This window comes from Podarcis cretensis (genome assembly GCF_951804945.1).
Source record: "Podarcis cretensis genome assembly, chromosome: 10".
In the NCBI taxonomy this organism is placed as follows: Eukaryota; Metazoa; Chordata; class Lepidosauria; order Squamata; family Lacertidae; genus Podarcis; species Podarcis cretensis.
Genome location: NC_137179.1, coordinates 31,865,235 through 31,888,362, shown reverse-complemented (window position 1 = coordinate 31,888,362; position 23,128 = coordinate 31,865,235). Strand labels below are relative to the sequence as shown.

Below are 23,128 nucleotides of genomic sequence, written 5' to 3'. Positions count from 1 at the left end.
TTTAATTGGGTGATCTGTCCATTAACCTCTGCTTTGCTACTGGGACTGGCTGACTTCCTCCCCCACCTGTGGCCATTTAATGCTATGTACACATTAGTGGATTGAAACATGGAGGGGTTGTTTCTCCCCCTCCCTTTGCTTTGTTTCAAGTCACCTTTGTATATTTCTACACACCGGAGAGCAGGAAGGGATGTCTACCCGATGCACATACCCTGATTTGCTTCCCAATGAACTTCTGTTCAATTAAGCTGTCATCTGCACAGGCACAATGGCTGTCTCAAATGTACATATGTTTGCTTCACTGATGCTTCAGACTTTCAAACTGAATGGAAGCTGGTTTGAGGGGAAACTCACCAATGAGCAGTATTTCTCAAGAACCTACAAGGTACATAGGGGTTGTAGCTAACGTCACTTGTACGTGGCTTCAGACACCAGCGGTGGTAGTGCACTCCAGCTGGAGGAACCAGTAGCGTGTACACAACCCAACTTGCAAAGCCAGGCAATGCAGTTTTGTTCTCTGCAGCCCGGAGAGCTCTCCACTCCGTTGGTCTCCTTTGCTTCTGACTTTGTCATGTACACTTAGCTATACTCTTTGATGCCATTTCTTCATTGCATCACTTTGGAAGTCTGGTTGCTATGGCAACTGAGCACAGCTTTAACAATCTGTTTGTGGTCCACCTATTTCAAGTAGACATTATTCCGGATTGTCCATATTTCCATTATTGCTATTCAGTTAGGTATGTAAAGAACAGGACATATTGGTTTTTTTCTTTTATTTTAAAAACTGATCATTTGCTGGCTGGTAACTATCTAGTTCATGTAAACTACCTTGCAATGTTAGCCTGACAAAAATAATCCTCTGTGAAATATTGTGCTATCAGAGACACATTTTTAATGGAATCTCTGAGGAAGAGAAATATTTGAAAAAGGCCATATTTCTCCCAGTTCTGAAAGGCTTTGTACTGAAACCTGAAGCTCTTCCTTTAGCAGCAAAGCTGTACAGACCAAGATCTTAGATAGGAGCTCAAGGCTGCACCCTTTCTTCACTCTCAGCCATGTACTTTCCCCTCCTCATGAGTATCCTCACCTGCAGCTAGCCAGGCACTTCCCAGTCACCCTGAAAGTGTTGCCTGGTTAGCCTTCTCCTCTGCCCCTGTGATCTTATACTTGGTATTAGTGCCATAGTTACTGGGGAAGGGGGCTAGCCAGGTTTTTTTGCCCCGGGTGAAGCCCCCAGAAGGGCAGCATTGAGGCTCCCAGCCTGTTAATATGTGTACTCAAATGTGTGCCAAACTAGGTCTTTGACCCGGGTGAAATAAAGCCTAGTTTCGCCCCTGTCTGTTACGGGGCAGTGGGTGTCCATCTGAGGGCTGACCAAAAATTCAGGCAACTGATGTGGAGACCTTCAGTCCTGGGTCAAGGATGTCTGGAGCCAATGGCTCCTCAGGGTCTCTGGCAGTACCAGAAGATTTTGCTGCCCCTGGTCCTCCTTTGAGCAGCCCCCAGGTTCAAGGTCTGAGTGGGGTTGAACCCTTATAGAAACTTATTAGGATGCATAGGAACCAACTCCTAGGGGCTGAGGTTCCATTCCCCCCCCCCCGAATAAAATAGTTGAGGGCCCCCTCCCAAAGCTGAGGGGAATTCCCATTTGTGTGTGTGCGTGCCCCCCACGTCATGTGATTGATTATGCAGGGCAGGGGTTACCTCCCCCCCCATATTTTATTCAAGTCGGCACCCCTGTTGGGATGGTTTTGGAATTGTCAAGAGTTGTCTAAGCCTTCTTACATTTACTGTTAGTGTTGTCTAGGATGAGAACATGGCCCAGAGGAGATCTTTCACTTCTCTCTCTCTTGTACTGTTAGGCTGCAATCCTACATCCACTTACCTTGGAGTAAACCCCATTTATTTATTATCCACTCTTCAGCTTTAGTGTGGGATGGAAGCATTAAAAATGTTATTTAAAAGAATTTATATATTATGTATTTATTGCATATACTGCTTTTCCACTGAAAGAAACTCAAAGCAGCTTATATCAGAAATATAAAACATAATAAAATACAGTTACTGTTTTGAAAACAACTTTTAAAACCAGCAGTTTTATTAATTTGCACAATGAATGCCCTGCCCTTCAATGGGTACCCAGGATGGCTTATCAAATGTTAACAGTACAAGAAAACAAATTCGAAATAAATCGGTAAAACACCACAATATAGAAGAGCACTAGAAAAGCAGGCAGCAGAATATAAATGAACCTCAAGTGGCATAAAAGCTGTACAGAGGATTAAAAAGCCTTGGAAAATTAGAGCAAGGTTGAATTATTAGTTGTGCTGCTTTAGTTAGCTTTTGGGAGGAGGTTGAAAACAGCTGGTGAAGGCTACCTCAAGATTGCATGAGGATGAATGCCAGCAACTTTTGATAGGGTGAGGAATTTATCATTATGATGAGGTGGCAAAAGGTTTTTAAGTTTCAGTGCTGTTTTTGTTTGTTTGTTTGTTTGTTTGTTTGATATGTCTGCCACTTTATCTTGCCGAGGGCGACACAAAGTGACATACAGTACAATCAAACAAGACTCCCACAAGAGGTGGTTAACTGTCCTCCCTTGGAGGCTTTTAAGCAAAAGTTGGATGCCATCTATCATGCAGGATCTAGTAGTTGATATTCCTGCATTGCAGGGAGATTGGGCTACTTGACTCTCTGGGTCACTTCCAACTGTGTCAGGACAAAATACAAAAATTCCTTCTGGTAGCACTTTAGAGACCAACTAAGTTTGTTATTGGTATGAGCTTTTGTGTGCATGCACACTTCTTCAGATACTATGATTTGCTAATTTCTTTCTATGATTTCTATGATTTGCTAATTTATTTCAGACAGCCATCCTGGAAAATCCCAGCCGCCCTGGGACAAGAATTCTGCATTCAGGTTGCCACACCAAGTAAGTCCACTGTCACCTGACATACCTTGGGTAGTGGAGGTAGCTCAGAAGGGCCTCAATTAAAGAGTTTAGAGCAAGCGTTCCCAAACTGTGGTCTGAGGACCATCTCAAATGAAGCCTGTGAGCTTCAGTTGGGAGGTCTGTGGCGTGTCTGTGAAAAGCACAATTTGAATTCTATGGATTTCAAATTGTAATTCAATAAAATATAATAAAAGAAGCAATCAAAATGCAATTAAAAATTATATTGCATCTAGCACAACACATTACAATTGCCACAGCAGGCAGAAAAAGAAGGGCTTCTCCAAGACCCTCAAGCAATTTTCAAATGATCTGTGGGAACCGCTGGCTTATAGTACAAGCAGGCACATGTGTGGATATTCCAGTCTCATGCCATGAGGGGCTGTAAAGACTGAAGGCAGAACTTTGAATTGAGCATGGAGCTGAACTAGGAGCCAGTGCAGTTGGTAAAGGAAGGGCTTAATGTGGTCATAACCTCCAGTCACAGTTAACAGCACCACAAATGTCTTTTGGACTAATTGTTGTTTCCAAGCCATATTCAAAGACAGTTCCACAGTCTAACATGTTACAGCAGTCTAATATGGAGGTTATCATGGCATCAATCACTGAGACCAGGACACTGCAGTCCAGGTAGGGTTGCAGCTAGCATAAAAGCAGAAAGCTAACCTGCACTTCTAATGACAAAAAAAGATCATTTAGCACCCACAGACTATCCAGTCACTGCTGATTGAGCCAGATGGACTTTGGTCTGGTCTAGCAAGTCAAGCTTTATGTGCAGCCGTGTGCCAATACATGCTAGTTAGTTTTTAAGGGCCAGATATTTTTGTACACGAGGCAAAAAATTCAAATCCCCCCAAGTACAAAAATATAAAAAATCCTAATTAGTAGGTAAGTAAAAACTTTAAATTTGCCTTCTTTTAATGATGCTTGGCATGTTGTCCAAAGCATCTGCCCAATACGACACTTTCGTGATATGTGATACACAAATATGTTTGCTGTGTTAAAGCTGTGATCTTATGAATGTGAACCTGCAAATAAGCCCCACTGAATGCCTTGGCCCTTCTTTTTTTCTGAGGAAACATGTACAGGATTCTGTTCTTTTGTGTTGTGGCTAGGTGACCATAGGGGCTTTATTTAAGGCAGTCCCGGAAACAGCTCTAAATGGCAGGATTCAGTTAGGAAACGTGAGGAACAGTGACAGAATTAGTATCTGACACACACATTTGGGCCTTTGACCCACTCCATGAGTAACCCAAAAGCTTTCAGAATGCTGCCCTGAGTCATTTTTTTACTCTTAAAGCAAAATGTAAAAAAATCTCTCTCATACGGAAGGGCGCGAACACACTCTGTCTCTCCTACACTGGAGCTTGTGTTGATGAGAGAAAAATCAGCGTAGGAAATAACGAGGCAGTAAAATGGCACTGTCTTTGAAAACTGCACTGTAAAAGCACATTGTTTTGTAGCAAAGCTAGCTGCGTCTGAGCCGCTCTGACTCCTCACCCCGCCCCGCGCTTCTCGCAAGGCTGAGGCATCCTGGGCCAGCGAAGAGAGAGGCTTCTCGGGGGCAAGCAAGGCTTCTCTCGTGCCCAAAGCTCACCTGGGCTGAATGCTACAACCTGGCTCCCTGCCAGCTCTCAGCTAAACGTGTCATATGTGAAGCAACAATAGACGGTGGTGCCCTGAGCGGGCGGGTGTGCATTTCCCCCTCCATAGGCAGCTCCCGATCCTCCGGGATTGTAAAAGGCTTCCACTACAGAGGAGGCAACTTTCCGGGCGGACTGGCTGCGCTCTCTCTCGTGCTTGCCTTTCGGAGTAACCTGGTTTGTTTTGTAACGGGAGGGCCAGCCCCCTCTGCTCGTTTATCCCTCCGTAATAAGCAGCCCCTTTCACAAAACGGCCCAGGAGCAGAGAGGTCGTCGTCCTTTTATCCATTATGTGCTCTCGTTTTCTGAGCCTTTCCACTTTCGCGTCCGCCGCGGCGTCACTTTGCTTCTGCCCCGTTGCAAGGGAATGTGTAAGAGAGAGGTTCGCTGACCTTTGACAAAACAGCCCAAGATACTTGGTTAAGAGAGGGCAAGCTTTGTGCAAAACCCGTACATTTAAAATCGGGAAATGGAAAAAGCAAATGCTTAGCGTGTAGCGTTTGGAAGGAAGCGTTTGGTAGGGCTCCTTTAAGAAATCGACTAGCTTTCTCTCCCCCCCCCCTTCCTTTCTTTTTATGTAATCACTGAAGGCCAGGGCGAGGCTTCGTCAGCCAGTGAATCAGAAAGCTCGCTTCAGACCGTGCTCGCCCAGCTTTCTTATCTACATTAATGTACACCCACAAAGTGCTGCATGCATGTGCCATGACCGGGAGCCCTGGCTTTCAGAGACTACTCTGGCTAGGCTGGGGGAGCAGATGTGATTGTTATTCAGTCAGGGCCTCCCCCCCCCTTCTTCCTGAAAGGCATGAAGGAAAAGGATAATGCAGTTTACCATTTGCGACGATAGCCAATCAGGTTAGAGGCAATTTTACTCTCAGCCAGTGGAACAACTGGTGATGGCTGTCTCGGCCAATCAGATTCTTTCCTGAAGCTCCACTTCAACTCCCATAGGGAGCTGGTTAATTGCAGGTTAGTGGATGCCAAGATCTGTTCCTTTTCGCCTAGTGTTCCTTCTCTCTGGCAATCGAGAAACATCACCTCCTGCCTCAGCCATAGCTTCTTGTTTGTCAAGAAGAGATTAACCTGGAAATAAATAGAAGGCAAGCTCGCATTCATTTAATTCTGGCCTTCTGGAGCTCAAGAGCAAAATTCCCCAGCCTTTCTGAGAGGGAGAAAAGCGTCACAATCTAGGGCTTGTATACCTAGAGTAGTGCAGTCCGATAAGAGTCCGATAAAAGATTACATATCTATCATTTGTTAGATGGCATTAAAATAGGTTTCTAGACACTACCTATATCAAGTTATTAAGGATTATTGTACACAGAAGTAGATGATAACATGCAGCCTGTCCAGAAAATAATTTTCAATGCACGCTTTGCAAATTTTGCTCTTAAAGAACTACTGAGCTTGTCCACATCAGAGCAAAATACCGATTTGCGCCTGCAAATCATTAATGTGCAGGTGTCCCTGTGACATCTTCCTTTTCCCAGTATTGGCCTGGACCTTATCTTCTTTTAAATGTGGGGGTTTTCATCTGGCTGCTTCACACTTTCCAAGAATCAACCCCCCGCCTCACATTTAAAGGTGAAAAGGTCCAGGGCAACACAGTGATGGGAAGGATGCCATATGAACAGTCCTACATTATTGGGGAGACAGGCAGGTGAAAATTCACATTTTGGACCAGTGTTGACAAACCTACTATGGAAGCAACCCTCACCCTCCAAACAGTGAACTGAGTAGCTGAGAACTATTCCTAATTTAAAAGGGAAAAAGGACAGTGTTCTGTTTTCACATTCCCCAATATAACTAAGTTACCAAAACAAAAATAGAGCATTGGCTGGACCACCTTATGTAGATGAAAAAAATAATGACTCCCAGACACACTGTCATTAAGAGCCTTTTCAAGGACCTGATTCCTTCTAACATGGCACAGCCAGTACTGAAAACCCACCACTGCAGTAAGCTGAGTATCCTAGCCCATGGTTGCTTAGTTATCTGCATTATAGTACTACAAAACAATATTTTACAGTCATTGATTCTTGTGTGGCAAAGAGTGATGTCTTTGTGGTGAGACCTCCTGCTATTCCTGGCTTCCTGCTATTCCTGCTAACATTGAATATGGTATAAATTTCCTCAACTGATAGTTTTATTTGTTCTTACCTGCCCTTGTAACGTCCCAGGTTGGGTTATAGCAAGACAATTGTACAATTAAAAAAAGATAAGTAAAAACAGCTTACATACAATTATAAAAACAAAACAATTATATTCAAAAGCAGTACAATACAGTATAGATTAACACAGAAGGGATAGATCCTACAAAAATACATTAACTGCCAGATGCCATTGTAAATAGGCTAGAATCTTAATTTCCCAGCACTTTTAAGAAACTACAGTTCCCAAGATTCTCCATGACAGTTATGAGCGCTTCAAACGTATTGTGTGGTTGTGACCCAAGTTAAGGAATGGCTTGCTTTCCCTGCTTTTCTCTGCCCCCCCCTTCAATCCTTTTTCTGCAAAGGATATTTATATGTGAGCTAGGGAGAGTTCATTAAAAAATAAACAAAGCCATGCTATTATTAAACATTACATGCATATTTGGAAACCAATGCATATAGCATCATTGTGAGCATGTTAGCTTTTAAGCATGTAGGAACAGAATAAACAATCTCCTTTTGTAAAGAAACACCCAGAAAGTGGTAAAACTCTGCAGCAGTGCATGGAGGGATAGGCAGAATGAAGATATTCAGTCTGTGGTAAAAAAGAGTCTGTAACGTGGAATGGAGCAACAGAAATCATGGAATACCCCCCCCAAACAGCAACAATTGCCTACATTGCTGCATTTCTGTACACATTTAAAATACAAGCAACCTTCCCCACATCTGGTCATCTGTATTCACCCTAGGAATACAGACTGCAGGACCATCTAATGAAGTTGAATGTTGGAAAATTCAAGACAGAAACAAGAAAGTACTTCTTCACACAGCACATGGATCTTGCATTCATTTGAATTAGTGAGAGGCAAATTCCCTGGACTAATTTCCTAACTTTATTCAGGTAACTGAGCTATTTTCGTTAAAAGTCAGAAAATAGCTCAGTTGTTTCAAGCCCAATTCCAAATGTTTTAAAAACCTGTTGCACTTTCAGTTACATCAGTGGGAGCACTAGGGGGTCTGAATTCTCATGAGATTCTCCCTGCTGCCACTGCAGCAGCTGGGGAGGAGGCAGTTATAAATTCTTTTCTGGGTCAGATTACAATCCAAGCTGGACAAAAACTATGGGGCTGTAACACTCACCTGAGACTGGAGGCAAGCATTATGAATTGTCAAGGTTTGTATTCGGAACTAGGGAGCTGAGGACCGCAACAACATCAGTAATTCAAATGGATTATGTATTCACTTGTGATCTACATAATACTGTGATACACATGCAGAAATTTCTTGCATTGTTTGGACATTTTAGCATTGCATGTAGAACAAAAAACAAACAAGGAAAATCCTTCTATTCTATGTATATCTATTCCCTTAACAACACAATCCTATGCATGTTTACTCAAAAGTTGTCCCATTCCATTTAATGATACCTACTTCCCCATCATTCAGCCTGGACACTGAGGTCCACCTCCGAGGGTTTTCTGGCGGTTCCCTCATTGTGATAAGTGAAGTTACAGGGAACCAGAGGGCCTTCTTGGTGGTGGAGCCTTCCCTGTGGAACGCCCTCCCATCAGATGACAAGGAAATAAAGAACTACACAACTTTTAGAAAACATCTGAAGGCAGCTCTGTATTGGGAAGTTTTTAATCAGTGACACTTTATTATGTTTTTATATTCTGTTGGAAGTAGCCCGGAGTGGCTAGGGCAATCCAGCCAGTTGGGTGGGGGGTATTATTATTATTATTATTATTATTATACAGGACTGCAGCATTAGTGACATTTCATCAATCTACTGAAGAAGGCTCTGCCCCATACAAGCTTAGACAACAGGAATATTTTTAGTAGAGGGTGCCAGAAGAGACTGGGGTTTTTTTGTTTTTTTGTTGTTGTTTTTTTGCTTCTAAAGACTGCTCTGAATAACTGTGGTTTGAAATTCTTGGCAACTGTACCAACACCAAAAGGTCCCAGGCTGAGTTAGAACAACAGAATATACAGTCATGGAAATGGATAACACCATTACAATGATAAAAGAATTGAAGCAACTAAAGATGCTAGAAGCACCTCTGTGGAAAGGGAGTTCCACTGAGAAATCCCTCTCCTGAATTGCCATTCCCTACACTTTTGAGGATGGCAGAACTACCAAGAGAGCCCCCTCTGCTGATCTTAACAACCAAGGAGGTTTGTGTAATAGAAATGGGCTAAAGACCTTTCAGTCCCTTCTACCATGTGCCAGTCTGGGTAGCCTTGTCATGCCAAAAGTTATCAAGCAGACTTGCACCAGATCCCTTATGCTCCCCCTTTAACTCTGGATAGGAGTATTTTCTGGGGGTCAAAGGCAAACACTTACAATAGTAAGCAGTGATAGCATCCAGCTTACTTGTCTCTCCCCAGCAATCAAAATACAGTGGTACCTCAGTTTATGAATTTAATCCCTTCCAGAAGTCCATTCTTAAATCGAAACCATTCTTAAACCAAGGTGTGCTTTCCCTAATGAGGCCTCCCACCACTGGTGCCCTTCCACTATTCGGCATCCATTCTTAGACCGAGGTAAAGTTCACAAACCGGGACACTACTTTCGGTTTTGCGGAGTTTGTAAACCGAATTGTTCGTAAACAGGGCTGTTCTTAAACCGAGGTACCACTGTAGCTGGCTTTTGTCTGTCTAACCCTAGGCAAACTATGACTTGCTACAAAGGATCAGAAGTTACTAACTGCTGTGTACAAGAGAAGTGAGAAATATGGAATGAACAAGTTCAGAACCCTTCTTGTTTTGTATTGTAAGAGCATGGTTTGACATTATGTTTGAATGATCCATATAACTACCATCTTCAGCCCAACAAGGAGTCTGGAAATATGGAGTACATCGTCATCAGTACTTGCCATGATACCCAGCTCTATTTCGCCTTTTCATAGATCTGGCTGAAGCAGTGACGCCTCTGAACAGGTGCCTGGAATCATTGAAGGAACAGATGGTCTGAAATAAACGTAAAGTCAGTCCAGATTATATTGTTAGACAAGAAACCCCAGTACAGGTTAGCTGGAGAATATCTTGTTTGGGTAGGATTGTACTCTTCCAGAAGAATACGTTTTGGGGCACTTCTGGGCAGTGTTTCTTATACAGCCCCAAATAGCTGTGGCATTTGTTGCCTTAATATTTGTTTGGTTCATTACATACGTTCACTATTGTAACGTAAGGATGTAGCCACTGTAATTCATACCTTGGTAACATCCAGATTAACCTGATGAACTCTGTATGACCACCCTTGAAGCATGTAGACTTCTGTTACCTTCAAATACTGTCAGCCTACACTTTTTTGACTGGAAGAAGTCAGCAGAAACATATTCTGTCAATTTGTACCATAACTGAATTGACTACAACACAGTTCAACTCAAAAGTGTGATTTCTGACCTTTAAAGCTCTACATGGTCAGGGACTGAAAATGGCTCAGGAATTTATTCTCCAGCTGCTACCTGTGATTTACAAGAGAGGGCCTATTCAGTGTATTCTTTCTGAATGCCAGATTAGTATCCACTTGAAACAAGAACTAATAGTTGCCCCAATAATACTGTCACCCCTCATCAGTTTCCTTTGGGAAGCAAGCAAGTTTTCTTCCTTTTTCTAGCTTTTGAGGCCTATTTGGTAAAAAAATGCTCTCTTATGCCGACTGGTTGTCCATAGCGCAGTGATAAGGGCACCTACCTAGCATGGAGAAAGTCCCAGCTACAGTCCCAAGCATCTTCTGGTAGGGCTGGGAATGTTCTATCTGAAACTCAGGAGAGACACTGCCAGTCAGTGTGGCCAGCGCTGCGCTGGACCAGTAGGCTGGCTTAGTATAAGGCAGCATCCTAAGACAATCCTCTGCTGCTTGTATTGATTTTAATTGGTTATCCATGCCATGTTTATTAATTTTTATATTGGAATTTTATATTGTACACCACTTTGTGAACTAATAATAAAAAGCAGCATATAAATGTGAGTGAATACTGTTACTTTACTGTTTGTTTTTTAAATGCTTAATTTTCATTCACACCCAGTTGTTCATCTCAAATTGTAATTTGGGGAATAGAAGGGGAGAAAATAAAAAGGGGCAAGACAGTAACACTCCACAACTCCGGCATGTGAATCAATGACAGATAATCTCTTTGTACAAAGCAACCGGTATGACAGGTTGTGTCACTTAGTAGCTCTACGTGTTTTTATTTCCCCCCTCTTCTCTTTCCTTATCCGTATGAGTTCCATTCATAAGAGTTCATTTGTATTGTATTTGCAACCTATTTTCATTATTCAGTTCATGCAGCGTGTATGCTTAGCACTGCTTTCTAACATTGTGACAGAATGAATATGTAAATTTGTTTTTCAGGGTTGAATTTAAGATCAGATATGCAATTGTTCAAAGAAAATTAAGACCATTTAAATCTCTGCTCGGTGGATGATTCATAGTTCACTGTGACTTACAGGAACAACCAGTAAAATTGCATGCAACCTATCTGGCTGAAGATGGAGACAGTCAAAGGCCTTGGAACCGGGCCATTGCCAGTGGGTAGGGGAAGAAAGTGCTGCACAGAGTAGGCACCTGAAGAACAGGAAGTGTAGGAAAGACAGGCTTTTGTCCCTTCTTGATTAATCAGCCTGCAGTGAACCTAAAACCATTTTACTTCTGGACTTGATATTCTTATGTACTAAATAACACCAGTGTGCATATTCATAAATATAGCTTGATGCCCACTACTGCTGAAATTCCCAAGTGTTAACTTGAAAGTCCCTTAGAATCAAACCTTATTAAGCACCTCTGTGTATCTGCATGTTCCTCTAGTTTTTTGTATATACGGTTACAAATATATTGGATGGCCACCAGTCATGGATGTTTTACTTGATATTCCTGCAGTGGAGGGGGTGGAACTAGATGACCCTCGGGGTCCTTTTCAACTCTATGATTCTCTGATTCTAACTTGTATGCTTGTATCACAACCTTTTATTATAGAACAGCAAACACCTCTCAGTGAAAAGTATTGTGCACAACCCTGCAGCATGTATTATAGACTGGCCACCTCTGGCAATATTTAAAAAAAATTAACAGTCTGACCACAATAAAAGTATTTTTCAATACTTTGGTGCACCTCTCCGTATTGTTATGGAGCTAAGGGATTAAACTGTTTGCCTTCAGTATTTCAGCTTGGAATCAAACTCCACTAACTAGAAATTTGTGTTTGTGACAAAATACTGGCGTAGTAGTAGAGGTAGGGTCTCCAGTCTGTCAACATGGTCAGAAGAAGAATAGGACCATGGGATCTCACCCAGTAGTTCCTTAAGCTTTTAAAAATCGGACTTCTTAAAGAATGCATGTCCGACTACACTCAACTTTCCCTTGCCTCTGTATCATGAAACCCAAGGTTACCAGTAATTCCACTTTGTTGATCAGTTCCTTCCTGCTGGTGAGGACCAGGTGCAAGATAGATGAACCCTTTGTTGCTTCTTCCATCTTATGGGAAAGGAAATTGTGAGCGGGGCAATACAGGAATTTGTTTGACCTTGCATTCTTGGCAATTTGAGTTCCAACAGATAGCAGGGTTGTTGAAGTCTCCCACGACTACTGTAGGTCTCCTTTTTGAATGTTTGGCAATCAGCTATAGGAAGGCATCATCCATGTCTTCAGGCCTGTATGGAGGTCTATAGCAGACACCCACAGTAAGGTCACTGTTATTTCCCTCTCCTACAATTTTTACCCATATAATCCATTGCTCCAGCTGCTGACTGACAAGAGTCCAGCACAGATTTCTGGACTAAATTTTGCAGTGGAGTTCCAGACAATTTATCTGAAATACTATGGGACTGTGCTCATGTGGTAACTGTATTAAGACTGTTAAAACTGCAGAGAGTCTCCTTCGGTGGAGATGAGTTTCTAGTCTTTCCTTATCAGCTGAGTCAAAACAGCTGCTCTGCCCCAGCATCTGTCATCCAATTAAAATATATGGTTTTTAAGCCCACGTAAAAGTAAAATTAAAACAGATAAAACAGATATGCTCCTTGCCTTTATGTTGCAATTAACATTGACAGCTGGGCCAACTGACTTTAAAACTATTCAAAATAAAACCAAATGAAAGCAGACCATAGAGCTCAAGGGCAAGCTGCCTTACTTGTTGTCATCTTCAACTGGAAGTTGAAGTAATGAAATAGCCCTGCTAATGCGGGATTGAAAAATGCAAGAGAAAACTTTTATTTCTGTGCTAAAGAGTGTTATGTCCCTGCCACTGTTAAATAATCAGTAAAAAGGCACAAGAAAAACCAACGTTCACATAGCTTTACAGTGAAATTTCTTTCTGGGTTCAAAAGTTCAGATAACTTTCTTAATTAGAACAGTCCACCTCTGTAAGTATATGCAGTCATTTTTGGCTGAAGCAAAAGCAGCGCCAGTGCTTCAAAATGATATATAGATATGCTTTTTTACAAAATAATAAAACATTTGTATAACATAGTGACATCCCCAACCTTTTTTGGTTAAGTCTTCTTCAAGGGCACTTCTCAAGACAATTTCTCAATAAAGGCAACTACTTTTGAAGAGAATGTCCCAAACGAAATTTTTACCAAAATGCATTGCAAATTTTACTATCTTATAAAGGTACATGTATGTGTAAATTCAAAAAAATCAAAACATGAAAGTAACTATGAGAACTTTCTTAGTTTGACTTTGTAAACTCAAGGAATAACATTATCAGACAGGAGACAAACATGTTTATTACTATTCACAATAACTATTTTAAGGTGAAAACAAAAAGCAAGGTAAGTGTCTATTAAGCTACACAGACTTCATCAACCTGCTTGCAAGACGAAAGGCTTATCTGAAGATAGAACAATAAACTTGGTGGTCTTCTCTCTCCTACTAGTGCCCATACCTAGAAAGAAATTTATTCTCGTTTTAGAACTCAGCAGCAGTTATCAGCACACAATCAGCTTTTAAATACACTCTGAAGTTGGCTAGCTGTAGGATCTATTGGATACTATCTGCAAATCTGGAGACCATTGGGTCTAGATAACATGTCAGAGATGTGCCCATACCACCTTTAAATTCACTTAATCTGTACAGGCTGGTTATTCTGCTATTACAAAGATGGTGATCAGATTTAAAAAGCAATGAATCAGTAGGAAACAGACATCATGCCCCTATCACATCTGGTTAATGTCTATTGCAACTGACCCAACATATAATCGGGGTGGGTGGGTGTGTATGCACAGAGGGCATATCTCAGAATTTAAATGTGTAGCAGACCTACACAAATCCTCTAGCATAGGGCTAGGGAACCTCTGGTCTTCCATATATTGCTGGACTTCCATCATCCTTGACAGTCATACTGGCTGGAGCTGATGGGAATTGGAGTACAACTGCTAGAGGGCCGGTTTGCCACCACAGCTCTACCAAGCAAATATTCTTTACTCCAGAACTATATTTACCTGTCACTTTTGCAGAGTGAAGAGATGATTCAGTCTCATTAATTCATATATCAAAGTACTTAGGGAGCAATGTTTAATAGGGGAAGACTACCTTATATATAAGTATTTGTGTAATGCAGAAAAATAATTAACTGTAACATAAACAAAGAGGACATTTTCCTGATATTACACAAATTCCACATCCTTCTTACTACAAGCAGTGAACTTGCACATGTCACCTAATATGTATGCCATGCTTTTGGCCAGAAATAGTAATAGGTCCAGCTAACCTAGTCAGAACTTTAAGAAAGAGACCAGTAATCTAATGCTGCTCTTTGGTTCTTTATAGCAAATCAGTGCTCAACATGCCAAGTTTTCCATTAAACTATACTTGATCAACAACAGTGTGTCTTAAAAAAAGGGAATACTGAACAGATCCCTTGGTAGAAGGGAAGCTCTATTTAAATGGATTTGAAAACCCAAACTATTCATGCAATGAGATGTACACTATGCTTTTACTCAATGCCACCTTTCTCTGCTGTCTAAAGGGATATTAAGAACTATGCTAACTTGCACTTGTTCATCTACATCTTTGTAAGGCAGATGCAGTGGTGGGAGGCAGAAGTTCCTGTTTCAGATTCAAAGTGAGCTGTAACTACATTGAGTATGTCTGTTTTGAATTAAGGGGTATAGCATGGATGCTTAACTCTACTACCCTTGCTAACAAAAGGCATAAGATACTTACTTCTGGAATTCCCATTCTCGATTGTCTAATGGACACACCTGCCGAGTCTTAAGCCAACGAGAGATACAATGGAAGTGGAAAGCATGCTGAAAAAAGAAAGCTCAAATTACTCAAACAGCATGCAGCAACCTGGGTGCACTGCAATTTAGTAAGTTATATTAGGAAATGATGAGATAAAAGCAGAGAGCAGAAAACAGTCAACATCCAGAATTGTAGAATGTGAAACAGTTTCAGTGAGCACAACTATATAAATAACCAGAGGAATTTATAAATGTTAACTAGTCAGAAATGAAAACACTACACTGGTTTTCTGTACAAACTTGTGCTTGCTGAACACAAGAGAATTTTGGGCTACCTTAAAGCAGCTTTAAAACAACAACAAAAATGACTTTAAAAAAGATGGGAAACAGAAAGGGGCTGAGAAAGGCTTTCACAGTGAAAACAGACAAAATGTGACCTACATTACATCTACCCTTCTCTCCTCATAGCCACAAGTTTTGGTTCTGTCATACGAATCTACTTACTTTTAATTCTATTCTTTTTACGTTTCACCACCGCTTTGCTGTAAGCTAGAGTAGATATTTCAGCATATGTATGGGAACACGCACAAACAGAACCTTCTTTGCAGTTTTCAATGCTTCAGGTTTCACAGTCAACAAGGCAAGCTGCTTTTAAAACAGAGTATCTGCTTTCCTCATAACTGAAACAGCAGCAGTGAAAATGATAAAGAAAGCTGTATCTGAGCATCTGGTTCCCTTATGTACTCTTTAAGAGTTGCTTTAGAGATTATGGCCTTGCAAAAAACTTTGAAGTTCTTAAAAAAATTGCAATGTATGTACATAATTTGGGCCTCTTGCATGTGAAATTTATAACAAGTAGGGCCCCATAATAAAATGTCTTGTGCGTGTGCATGGAAGAGGGTGAAAAAATCAAAAACTAGCATCAAAGGACAAGATCCCCTGCTCTAACTTCATATACAGTATAAATAATTTTAAAGTGCAACCAGTCTGCATACATGTCAAAAGAGCATAAGGCTTCTTCATGCAAATAAGTCGTCTGATAATACTTAAACAGATTGCTGGAAGCTGGTAGATAAAAGGTTTTTCCTCTGGGAAGTCAAACCAGTGCAGCTTCATTTCTGACTTGCAATAGTAACAGTAGATTACATTGCAGAGCTTTGGAAAGCTACCCTCTTTAAGCACAGCCTTCTGATCTGCAGTAGAGGTATGATACAGCAAGGCCACTGAATACTATATTCCGTCTAACCTGTAATGTGAGGATATTGTGGGGGTAAAACTATATGTGCAATAGGAGTCCCATATGACTGGATACCATTGCAGGCTTGCTGGAAGTCACTGAACTGTAGCATTCAATGTGAATTACACTTCAGAGCTATTATAAATCACTTTCCCTTGTTATTCCAGTCAGTAACATGAGCACAATGAACTACATTGACTTTGGATTTTTTAAAATGTTTCATACTAAAAAAGAACTGAGTTATAAAGAGCAGAAACTCTTTGCTGTTACCTTTTGCATTTTGGAGGTGGTGGTGGAGTAGACATACTTGTACCCAATCCCAGTTCCTTTAAAATCTTGGCTTTCACCAGTTATTTCTATTGGCAGCTCTCAATTCCATATACTGGGACATCTGTGAACCAGGAAATTACCTATCCGGGCAATGAATGTTCTCATCACCCTTTTTATATCTGTCCCTTACTCCCTCCTCCTTTCCAGCGACTCTATTCCATTCTTCCTCTGACCTAGTTTTCTGTTGTTTTCAGCCATAATCCCATGCCCATTGAGCATGCCCAGTCCTCCAATGGACTATACTGGTTCCTTCTTCTAAAGATTTCCAGTACTTCTGCAAACCTCATGGTTCTCCTGTACTGAGTTGGCTGATACTTCCCTCTTATGTATGGGTGCTGCCATTTTGCCTATGTAAGTGTGGGAACTCGTTCCTGAAGATTAAAAATACACTCTAAGTGGATCAAGTAAGCCATTATGTATTTTGTGATGATTGATCAATTTGAAAGTCATAATTGTTTGAGAAGCAATGCCAATTACCTTCCTGCAAAGACAGTTAAGGAGGACAGGGTGCATGTGCCCTCTTCATTCTTATATTCTTATTTTCCTTCTATCCCTATCTACTGTTTCACATCTCAGCCTTGTATTTCATTTGACCCTTGTTTTCTCAAAGTCTCCATGACTTTGATACCATAAACTTTACTTCTTGATGAAATATACTTCTAGGTAGTTTCCTAGACTGATATGAAAGTAGAATAGAGTCAGCCTTTGTTATAGTTGAAGAAGAGAATCCTTACATTGCAGACACCCCATGCAACAGTGCATTCTTCGGAGGTAGCTGATGCTTGGTTAGCTTGACATTCTATGCCTATGAGAACAAGATTTGTGCACATGAATTAACATGATTCATAGCAAGTGACTCTAGTAGATGAAAAACAATGTAAGTTGTTGGTCAAATGTGGGTATTTTAGAACATCAGAAAAGAGGAAGCAGTACTGTACATTGACAAGGGAAGTTCAGTATCACATTTTTTATTCATTCAAATATTTCTAGGTTACCTTTCAAGACTGAAGCCTTTCCAAGGAGGAACACATTAATATGCAGTTTCATCAGTGAATATTGAAAACATACAATCCAATCCAAATTACAACAGCACATTCACTTTAAATAAGTCCATTAAGAGAAACTCTTGAATTTCCATCTTTGTTATATCATGACAGAAACGGCTGCAGCACGACAAATTTATAAAAGCCAGTCAACTAAGTATGCAGCAAGTGATATCAAGTTTTCCCACTGTCCGCCACAGTGGAGTGAACAGATTCCCTTCCTCCACAACTGCTGGGACTGGAATGGGCTTGTGAGCTCAGCACAGGTTGGGGAATAAAGTTGTCCTCCACTAGGCTACTGTGAGCTAGCAAAGCACAATCTCTCACCCTCACTAGCTGTGATGGGTCTAAAATGACATTCTTGAGTTGAGCATTATTGGAGGCACAGGGTTGTATCTAGTATTAGTCATATGCAGCATGAGCCCACTGGAGCAAATAGACACACTTCACTTCACACATCAGCATCCATGTTGGGTTGCTTCTCAAGTTTATGGGAAACGTTTAGTCTGATACAGAGAGGATTCTTCTAGACCAGGGGTCAGCAAACTAAGGCCCATGGGGCACAAGCGGCCCATGGACCCCGCTGCCCACTCAGTTGGCTCCTGTGTGCTGTGCTAAACCGGTACGGAGCAGAGCGGGGACCACCTTTCGCGATCCTGGCCGGCTTTCCATTGGCTGCAGGAAGCTCCTGCAGCCAATGGGAAGCTGTGCACGCCTCCTCCATGCCAGGAGCGCCGGAAAGAGTGTTTGCGCATGCGCACTCTGGCCCACCGCAGCATCTGCGGGACCGTGAACCAGCCCAAGCCACAAAAACTTTGCAGACCCGTATCCTAGACTCAGAAGTCACTTGTTATCAAATCAAGCACTGTAGTATACAAAGACCATTCAAACAGCTGAAGAGCTTGATTTGAAATTTAGTAATTTATTCATAGGAATTTCTATACCACTCAACAGTTAACATACCAGAATAGTATTTCTAAAAGATCTAAGAGGCTAAATTAATTTTATAACCGTATTTTCTTTTCTGAAGTCATGGTTTTTGCCACTACATAAGGAAGTTCAGTTCAGTGAGGGTCTGGGGATAAAGAAGAGAGTTCTGAAGCCTATGACACCACAATAAATAGGGTTCCTAGGAGGAAACAAGTACAACTAGTTTAAATTTATATTGCAGATGTAGTTGTAATTGTAATGGCTGCCCTAACTCCATCTCTGTAACCTAACATCACAATTCATCAAGAGTCACTGGGGCACCTGCAAAGTTATTTCCTTCATCACTTCCCTTCACTTTGCCATGAACCTGCCCATACATAGTTATACTGCTCACCTCCTACCTCTATCTACAGGTACTTACACAGATCCATAATATGGTTTCTGCAAATGGCACAGTTGTCAACCACGATGTCCCAAGCCCAGAGTGCAACTGCATTCCACTACAAGAATAAAAGACATTTATCTGAAATGCATACCAATAATTTTTGAATGAAATGACTTTCTGCATTCCTTGCAATCATTCCTCCTGATTCAAATATTAACTTTTCATCCATAGAATTAGGAATAGAATTATTCTACCCCAGTACCAATGCACATTTATAGCCTACCAAGGAGCACATCACATAGACAGGTCAGTTTGCTTAAGAGAGATGGCTGTGAACTTCATCCAGTGCTGTAGTTAAGTTTTCTATGCACAGACTTCTAAAAAATAATCACTTTATGCAGCTGAATTGTAAAGAGGAAATATCATGGCCTAGATTACAGCCTGTTATTTTCATAGAATGCAAGTAAAACAAAGCAAGTACCCAAGCATGTCAGAGAATTACTATCAATGGCTTGCAAGGGCCGAGTATTGACAGTTATTTTCTTTCTTATACCTGGGCCACAAGTGAAAGGCTATCAAGACATGAAAAAGAATATTATAGTTCAACCTATAGTATTAAAATTTTTGAGAAAAATCACTAGGAATTTTTGTGTGAAGTAATCCCTACAACTGAGACAGGGTTTCCCTCCTGAATAGTACTTTCACATATATAACTGCAGATCTCAAAACTGGGTAAAGTGACAGCAAGCTAACACTTCATAATGACAAATTTAACTTGCTCCTGCCACTTTTATGAACCAGTAGTGTTATAATTACCTTTTTAACTACACTAACTAGTTCTAAAGAGATTAGGAACTAGCTAACTATTCAATGGCCTGAACTATAACTGAGTTATAGAAGAGCCAGCTTCCTGACGCTTTCATCACTTCCTCCATGACTCTGGTAACTTCAAAATAAAGATGCGTATCCCGCCATCCCTCCCTCCCCACAAGGTTGACTTACTCCACTACATGTAGCTCAAGTCAAAGAGAACAGAAGTGTCAGTAACGACAACTCCATCTCAAATGGCACATGCGAGTAGAGTTCACGGAAACTAGGCCTCCCTGTGACACCAGGTGATAACAACAACCCACCTGTTTACTGCCTGCGCTCGCTTTCTTCTGTTACAAACCCTCTTTCGGCCCTTGGGCCAAAGACGACCCTCGTCGCTCGCAGGGCCTCCCTCACACGCCTCCCCCCCATACAGTACGTTAAAACGAAAGGAGAGAAACCGGTCTCCGGCGAGAATGAGGCCTAGCCCCTGCCACCAATACTCTCGCCGCTAGCGCGGCCCCGAGTCCCGGCGGCCGTCACAGCCCTCTCACCTTCTTTACTTCAAAGCGCTTCTTGCCGGCACCACTATTGGTCCCACTCGGCGTGTCCACATCCATCGCAGCAGCCATTTTGGATAAGCCAGTCCCGGCAGAATGCTACCAGCGCGCCTGCGCGGGACTTGGGAACGAAGCCGCGCGGCATTTTCTCCTCTGCGTTGCGTTGTTTTGGCTTTTTTTTTTTTTTTTTAACCCTGCCTCCCTCCGTGGCCGCCTCCCTCCTCCTCCTCCCTCCCAACAGGTGTGTGTGTGTGTGCGGGAGAGAGAGAGGAGGGGCCTGGTCACGTGCCGGCCGTCTTTCTTAAAGGCGCTCGTCAGGGCGGAGCCCGTTATGCAGGGCCTGGCGTCGTCTTCGCCTTCGCTCATCGCGGAGTTGCCCAACCCAAGGGCGGGGGGGGGGGAGGAGGAGGAAGAGGAGATGAGGGGAAGGGCCCAAGCGCAGACTCGCTTAAAGGGATACCCGCAAATTACTCAATGTCAGCTCCTCAGGAGCGGAGAGAGCCCCCAAAACCGCCGTGAATTCGGCGCCAAGGCCGAGTGAGGGGAGCTGAGAGTCTCTGGCCTCTGAAAAATCACATTAATCGGTTCTCGCCCCGCGGGGGCGGCGGTTTCTGCGCTGCCTCTCCACGGGCGCCCCGCTCTCCCCTCCCGGCGCTGCCCATCCATCCGCCCGCTCTGCTGCCGCGCAGCCCTAATTAGGATGACTAATCCTTGCTAAACCAGTGGCGTAGCTGATCTCTCGAGAATCCATTATTAGCCTCCGGCATTGTGTACAGCGCCACCCCCACAACCCCCCCCCCCACAACCCCATCGCTTTTGTCTTTAGCAGGGAGACGCAGCTCGAATCCCCCCGCGCGACTCTGCAGCATCGGGGCTGCGACGGATCCTATGGATCGAAAGCCCCCGAGCAGCAGATCTGCTCGAAAGGAAGCCCCCCTTTAGGCGAGCGGTGGTGGTTCCAAGTAGCTCCACGCTTGAGAGCAGAAGAAGCATGCACACAGATGTGTCCTGGGCATGTTTATACTTGTAAGCAAAGACCCGCGGAGCTCCAGGGGTCTTGCGTCTGAACCATCATCGTTTCTGCACAGTCTACCCAGTCAAAGCCTTCACGCTGAATGAAGTCCTGAAATGGTTTGGCTGTGAGGGCACCACGGGCAGCTTCGGCTCCCAGGAATATCTGCGCAAGCTAGGGTGACTTCAAACAAGTTGCACCAGGGCATTATAAGTCACTTCTTATACTCCATATGTGCCTGCCTTCCTTTTGATATCTGGGGGAGTAATAGGTGAGGTTCCCTAGGCCCCTGGCAACAACCCATCAGAAAAAGAGAGATGGAGTGCAAGAAAACGCCACCATCGCACTTTACACTGATGCTCCAAAAGCTACAATAAGATGTACACTTACTTGAAATTGAGTGCCATTGAAGTGAGTGGGATTTCTTTCTGTACATATAAATACGATTGGCCTGCATGGTTGATCTTATTTGTTCCTGCACTAGCAGTGTCCACAAGAGCGTATATGCAGCATAACAGACTTTTTCAAACCCTGGAACCAGACTAATCTGGTTGGCCACAGCAAAAAAATGTACATTCTTTCCAGTGGACACTAACAGGACCACAATACAGTAGTACCTCGGGTTACATAGGCTTCAGGTTACATAGGCTTCAGGTTACAGACTCCGCTAACCCAGAAATAGTGCTTCAGATTAAGAACTTTGCTTCAGGATGAGACCAGAAATCGTGCTCCAGTGGTGTGGCGGCAGCAGGAGGCCCCATTAGCTAAAATGGTGCTTCAGGTTAAGAACAGTTTCAGGTTAAGTACGGACCTCCGGAACGAATTAAGTACTTAACCTGAGGTACCACTGTACTAGAAATAAAGAAAACATTTAAGAATATTGTTTAAGACGCATATTCTCTTTTCCAACTCTTTTCTTTGTAAATTGCGAGCTGTTTAGTGTACACTATAAACTCGTTGAGAATTTTGAATTCTAACTTGTAGTTGTAGCTTGGATCCCAAATGCCTTGCGAGTAAAATGTTTTGGCTCCCAAACGCCACAGACCCAGAAGTTTGCGAACATTCTTTGGAACCCGAACGTCTGGCATGGCTTCCGATTGGTTGCAGGAGCTTCTTGCAGCCAATCAGAAGCCACGCCTTGCTTTCCAAATGTTTTGGAAGTCAAATGGACTTCTGGAACGGATTCTGTTCAGCTTCCAAGGTACGACTGTACTAACAAACCCTTCCTACAGTTGCTTTTGAACTCTCCTTTGCCATGTGTTTACACTTAAGATGCTGTTTTCCAGGTACTGTACCAAAAACATGTCTAAAATGTATATAGTTTTAGGGTACACAACACACCTGCAAAGATTATTGTAAAATCTAACTTTAGTAGATCTAGTTTTATACAACAGGAAGAAGAATGCAATGTTTCTGCAACAGCCAAGAATGTTTTTAAATTCGTCATGTTAACCATTTGGTGGGGCCCTGGCCTAAAATGTGGAATAGTTAAAATAAATAAATTCCTACAATACTCAGGGATTTGGAAATTGGAGATTTAAAATAAATAAATAAATCTTTCCAGATTATAGTTAATTTGCATAGATTGCCAAAGTATCAGTGTTATCATAGAAGATAAGGCTAATACTCCAGGTATGGGAGGGAACCAGTGGAGGAACAAGGTTCACAAGGCCAAATAAATATTACAGATACCTCATGATTCTAAGCTACACCTGCTAAAATGCCCTCTTTCCATTCAGCTATAAATGTTTCAGGAGCTCTGTCCATTTCTATTTGTACACCTTAACTAAAATATTACAGTATAATGCACAAGTGTAGCTTAAGACTAATTGCATGTAAATGAATTAATAACTAGAGACCTGAGTGCTGCTGCGTCACATTTTAGAAG

General features: G+C 42.2%; 1 protein-coding gene across 2 annotated transcripts; it reads right to left on the bottom strand.

Moving 5' to 3' along the window:
• Window positions 1-13,455: 13,455 nt before the first annotated feature.
• Window positions 13,456-20,409, bottom strand: RBX1 (ring-box 1; the record flags this gene model as incomplete). Of its 2 annotated transcripts, XM_079993349.1 has the most annotated exons (5): window positions 20,223-20,402; window positions 18,895-18,973; window positions 17,235-17,305; window positions 14,914-14,999; window positions 13,456-13,633 (listed from the first exon to the last, which is right to left on the bottom strand). In XM_079993349.1, the coding sequence occupies exons 1-5, from the start codon at window positions 20,298-20,300 to the stop codon at window positions 13,621-13,623; spliced, it is 327 nt and encodes a 108-aa protein (XP_079849475.1). In that variant the 5' UTR covers window positions 20,301-20,402. The 2 variants fall into 2 exon arrangements, with proteins under 2 accessions (XP_079849475.1, XP_079849476.1); XM_079993350.1 differs by lacking the exon at window positions 13,456-13,633 and having other exon boundaries at window positions 14,910-14,999; window positions 20,223-20,409.
• Between the last annotated feature and the right edge of the window lie 2,719 nt (window positions 20,410-23,128).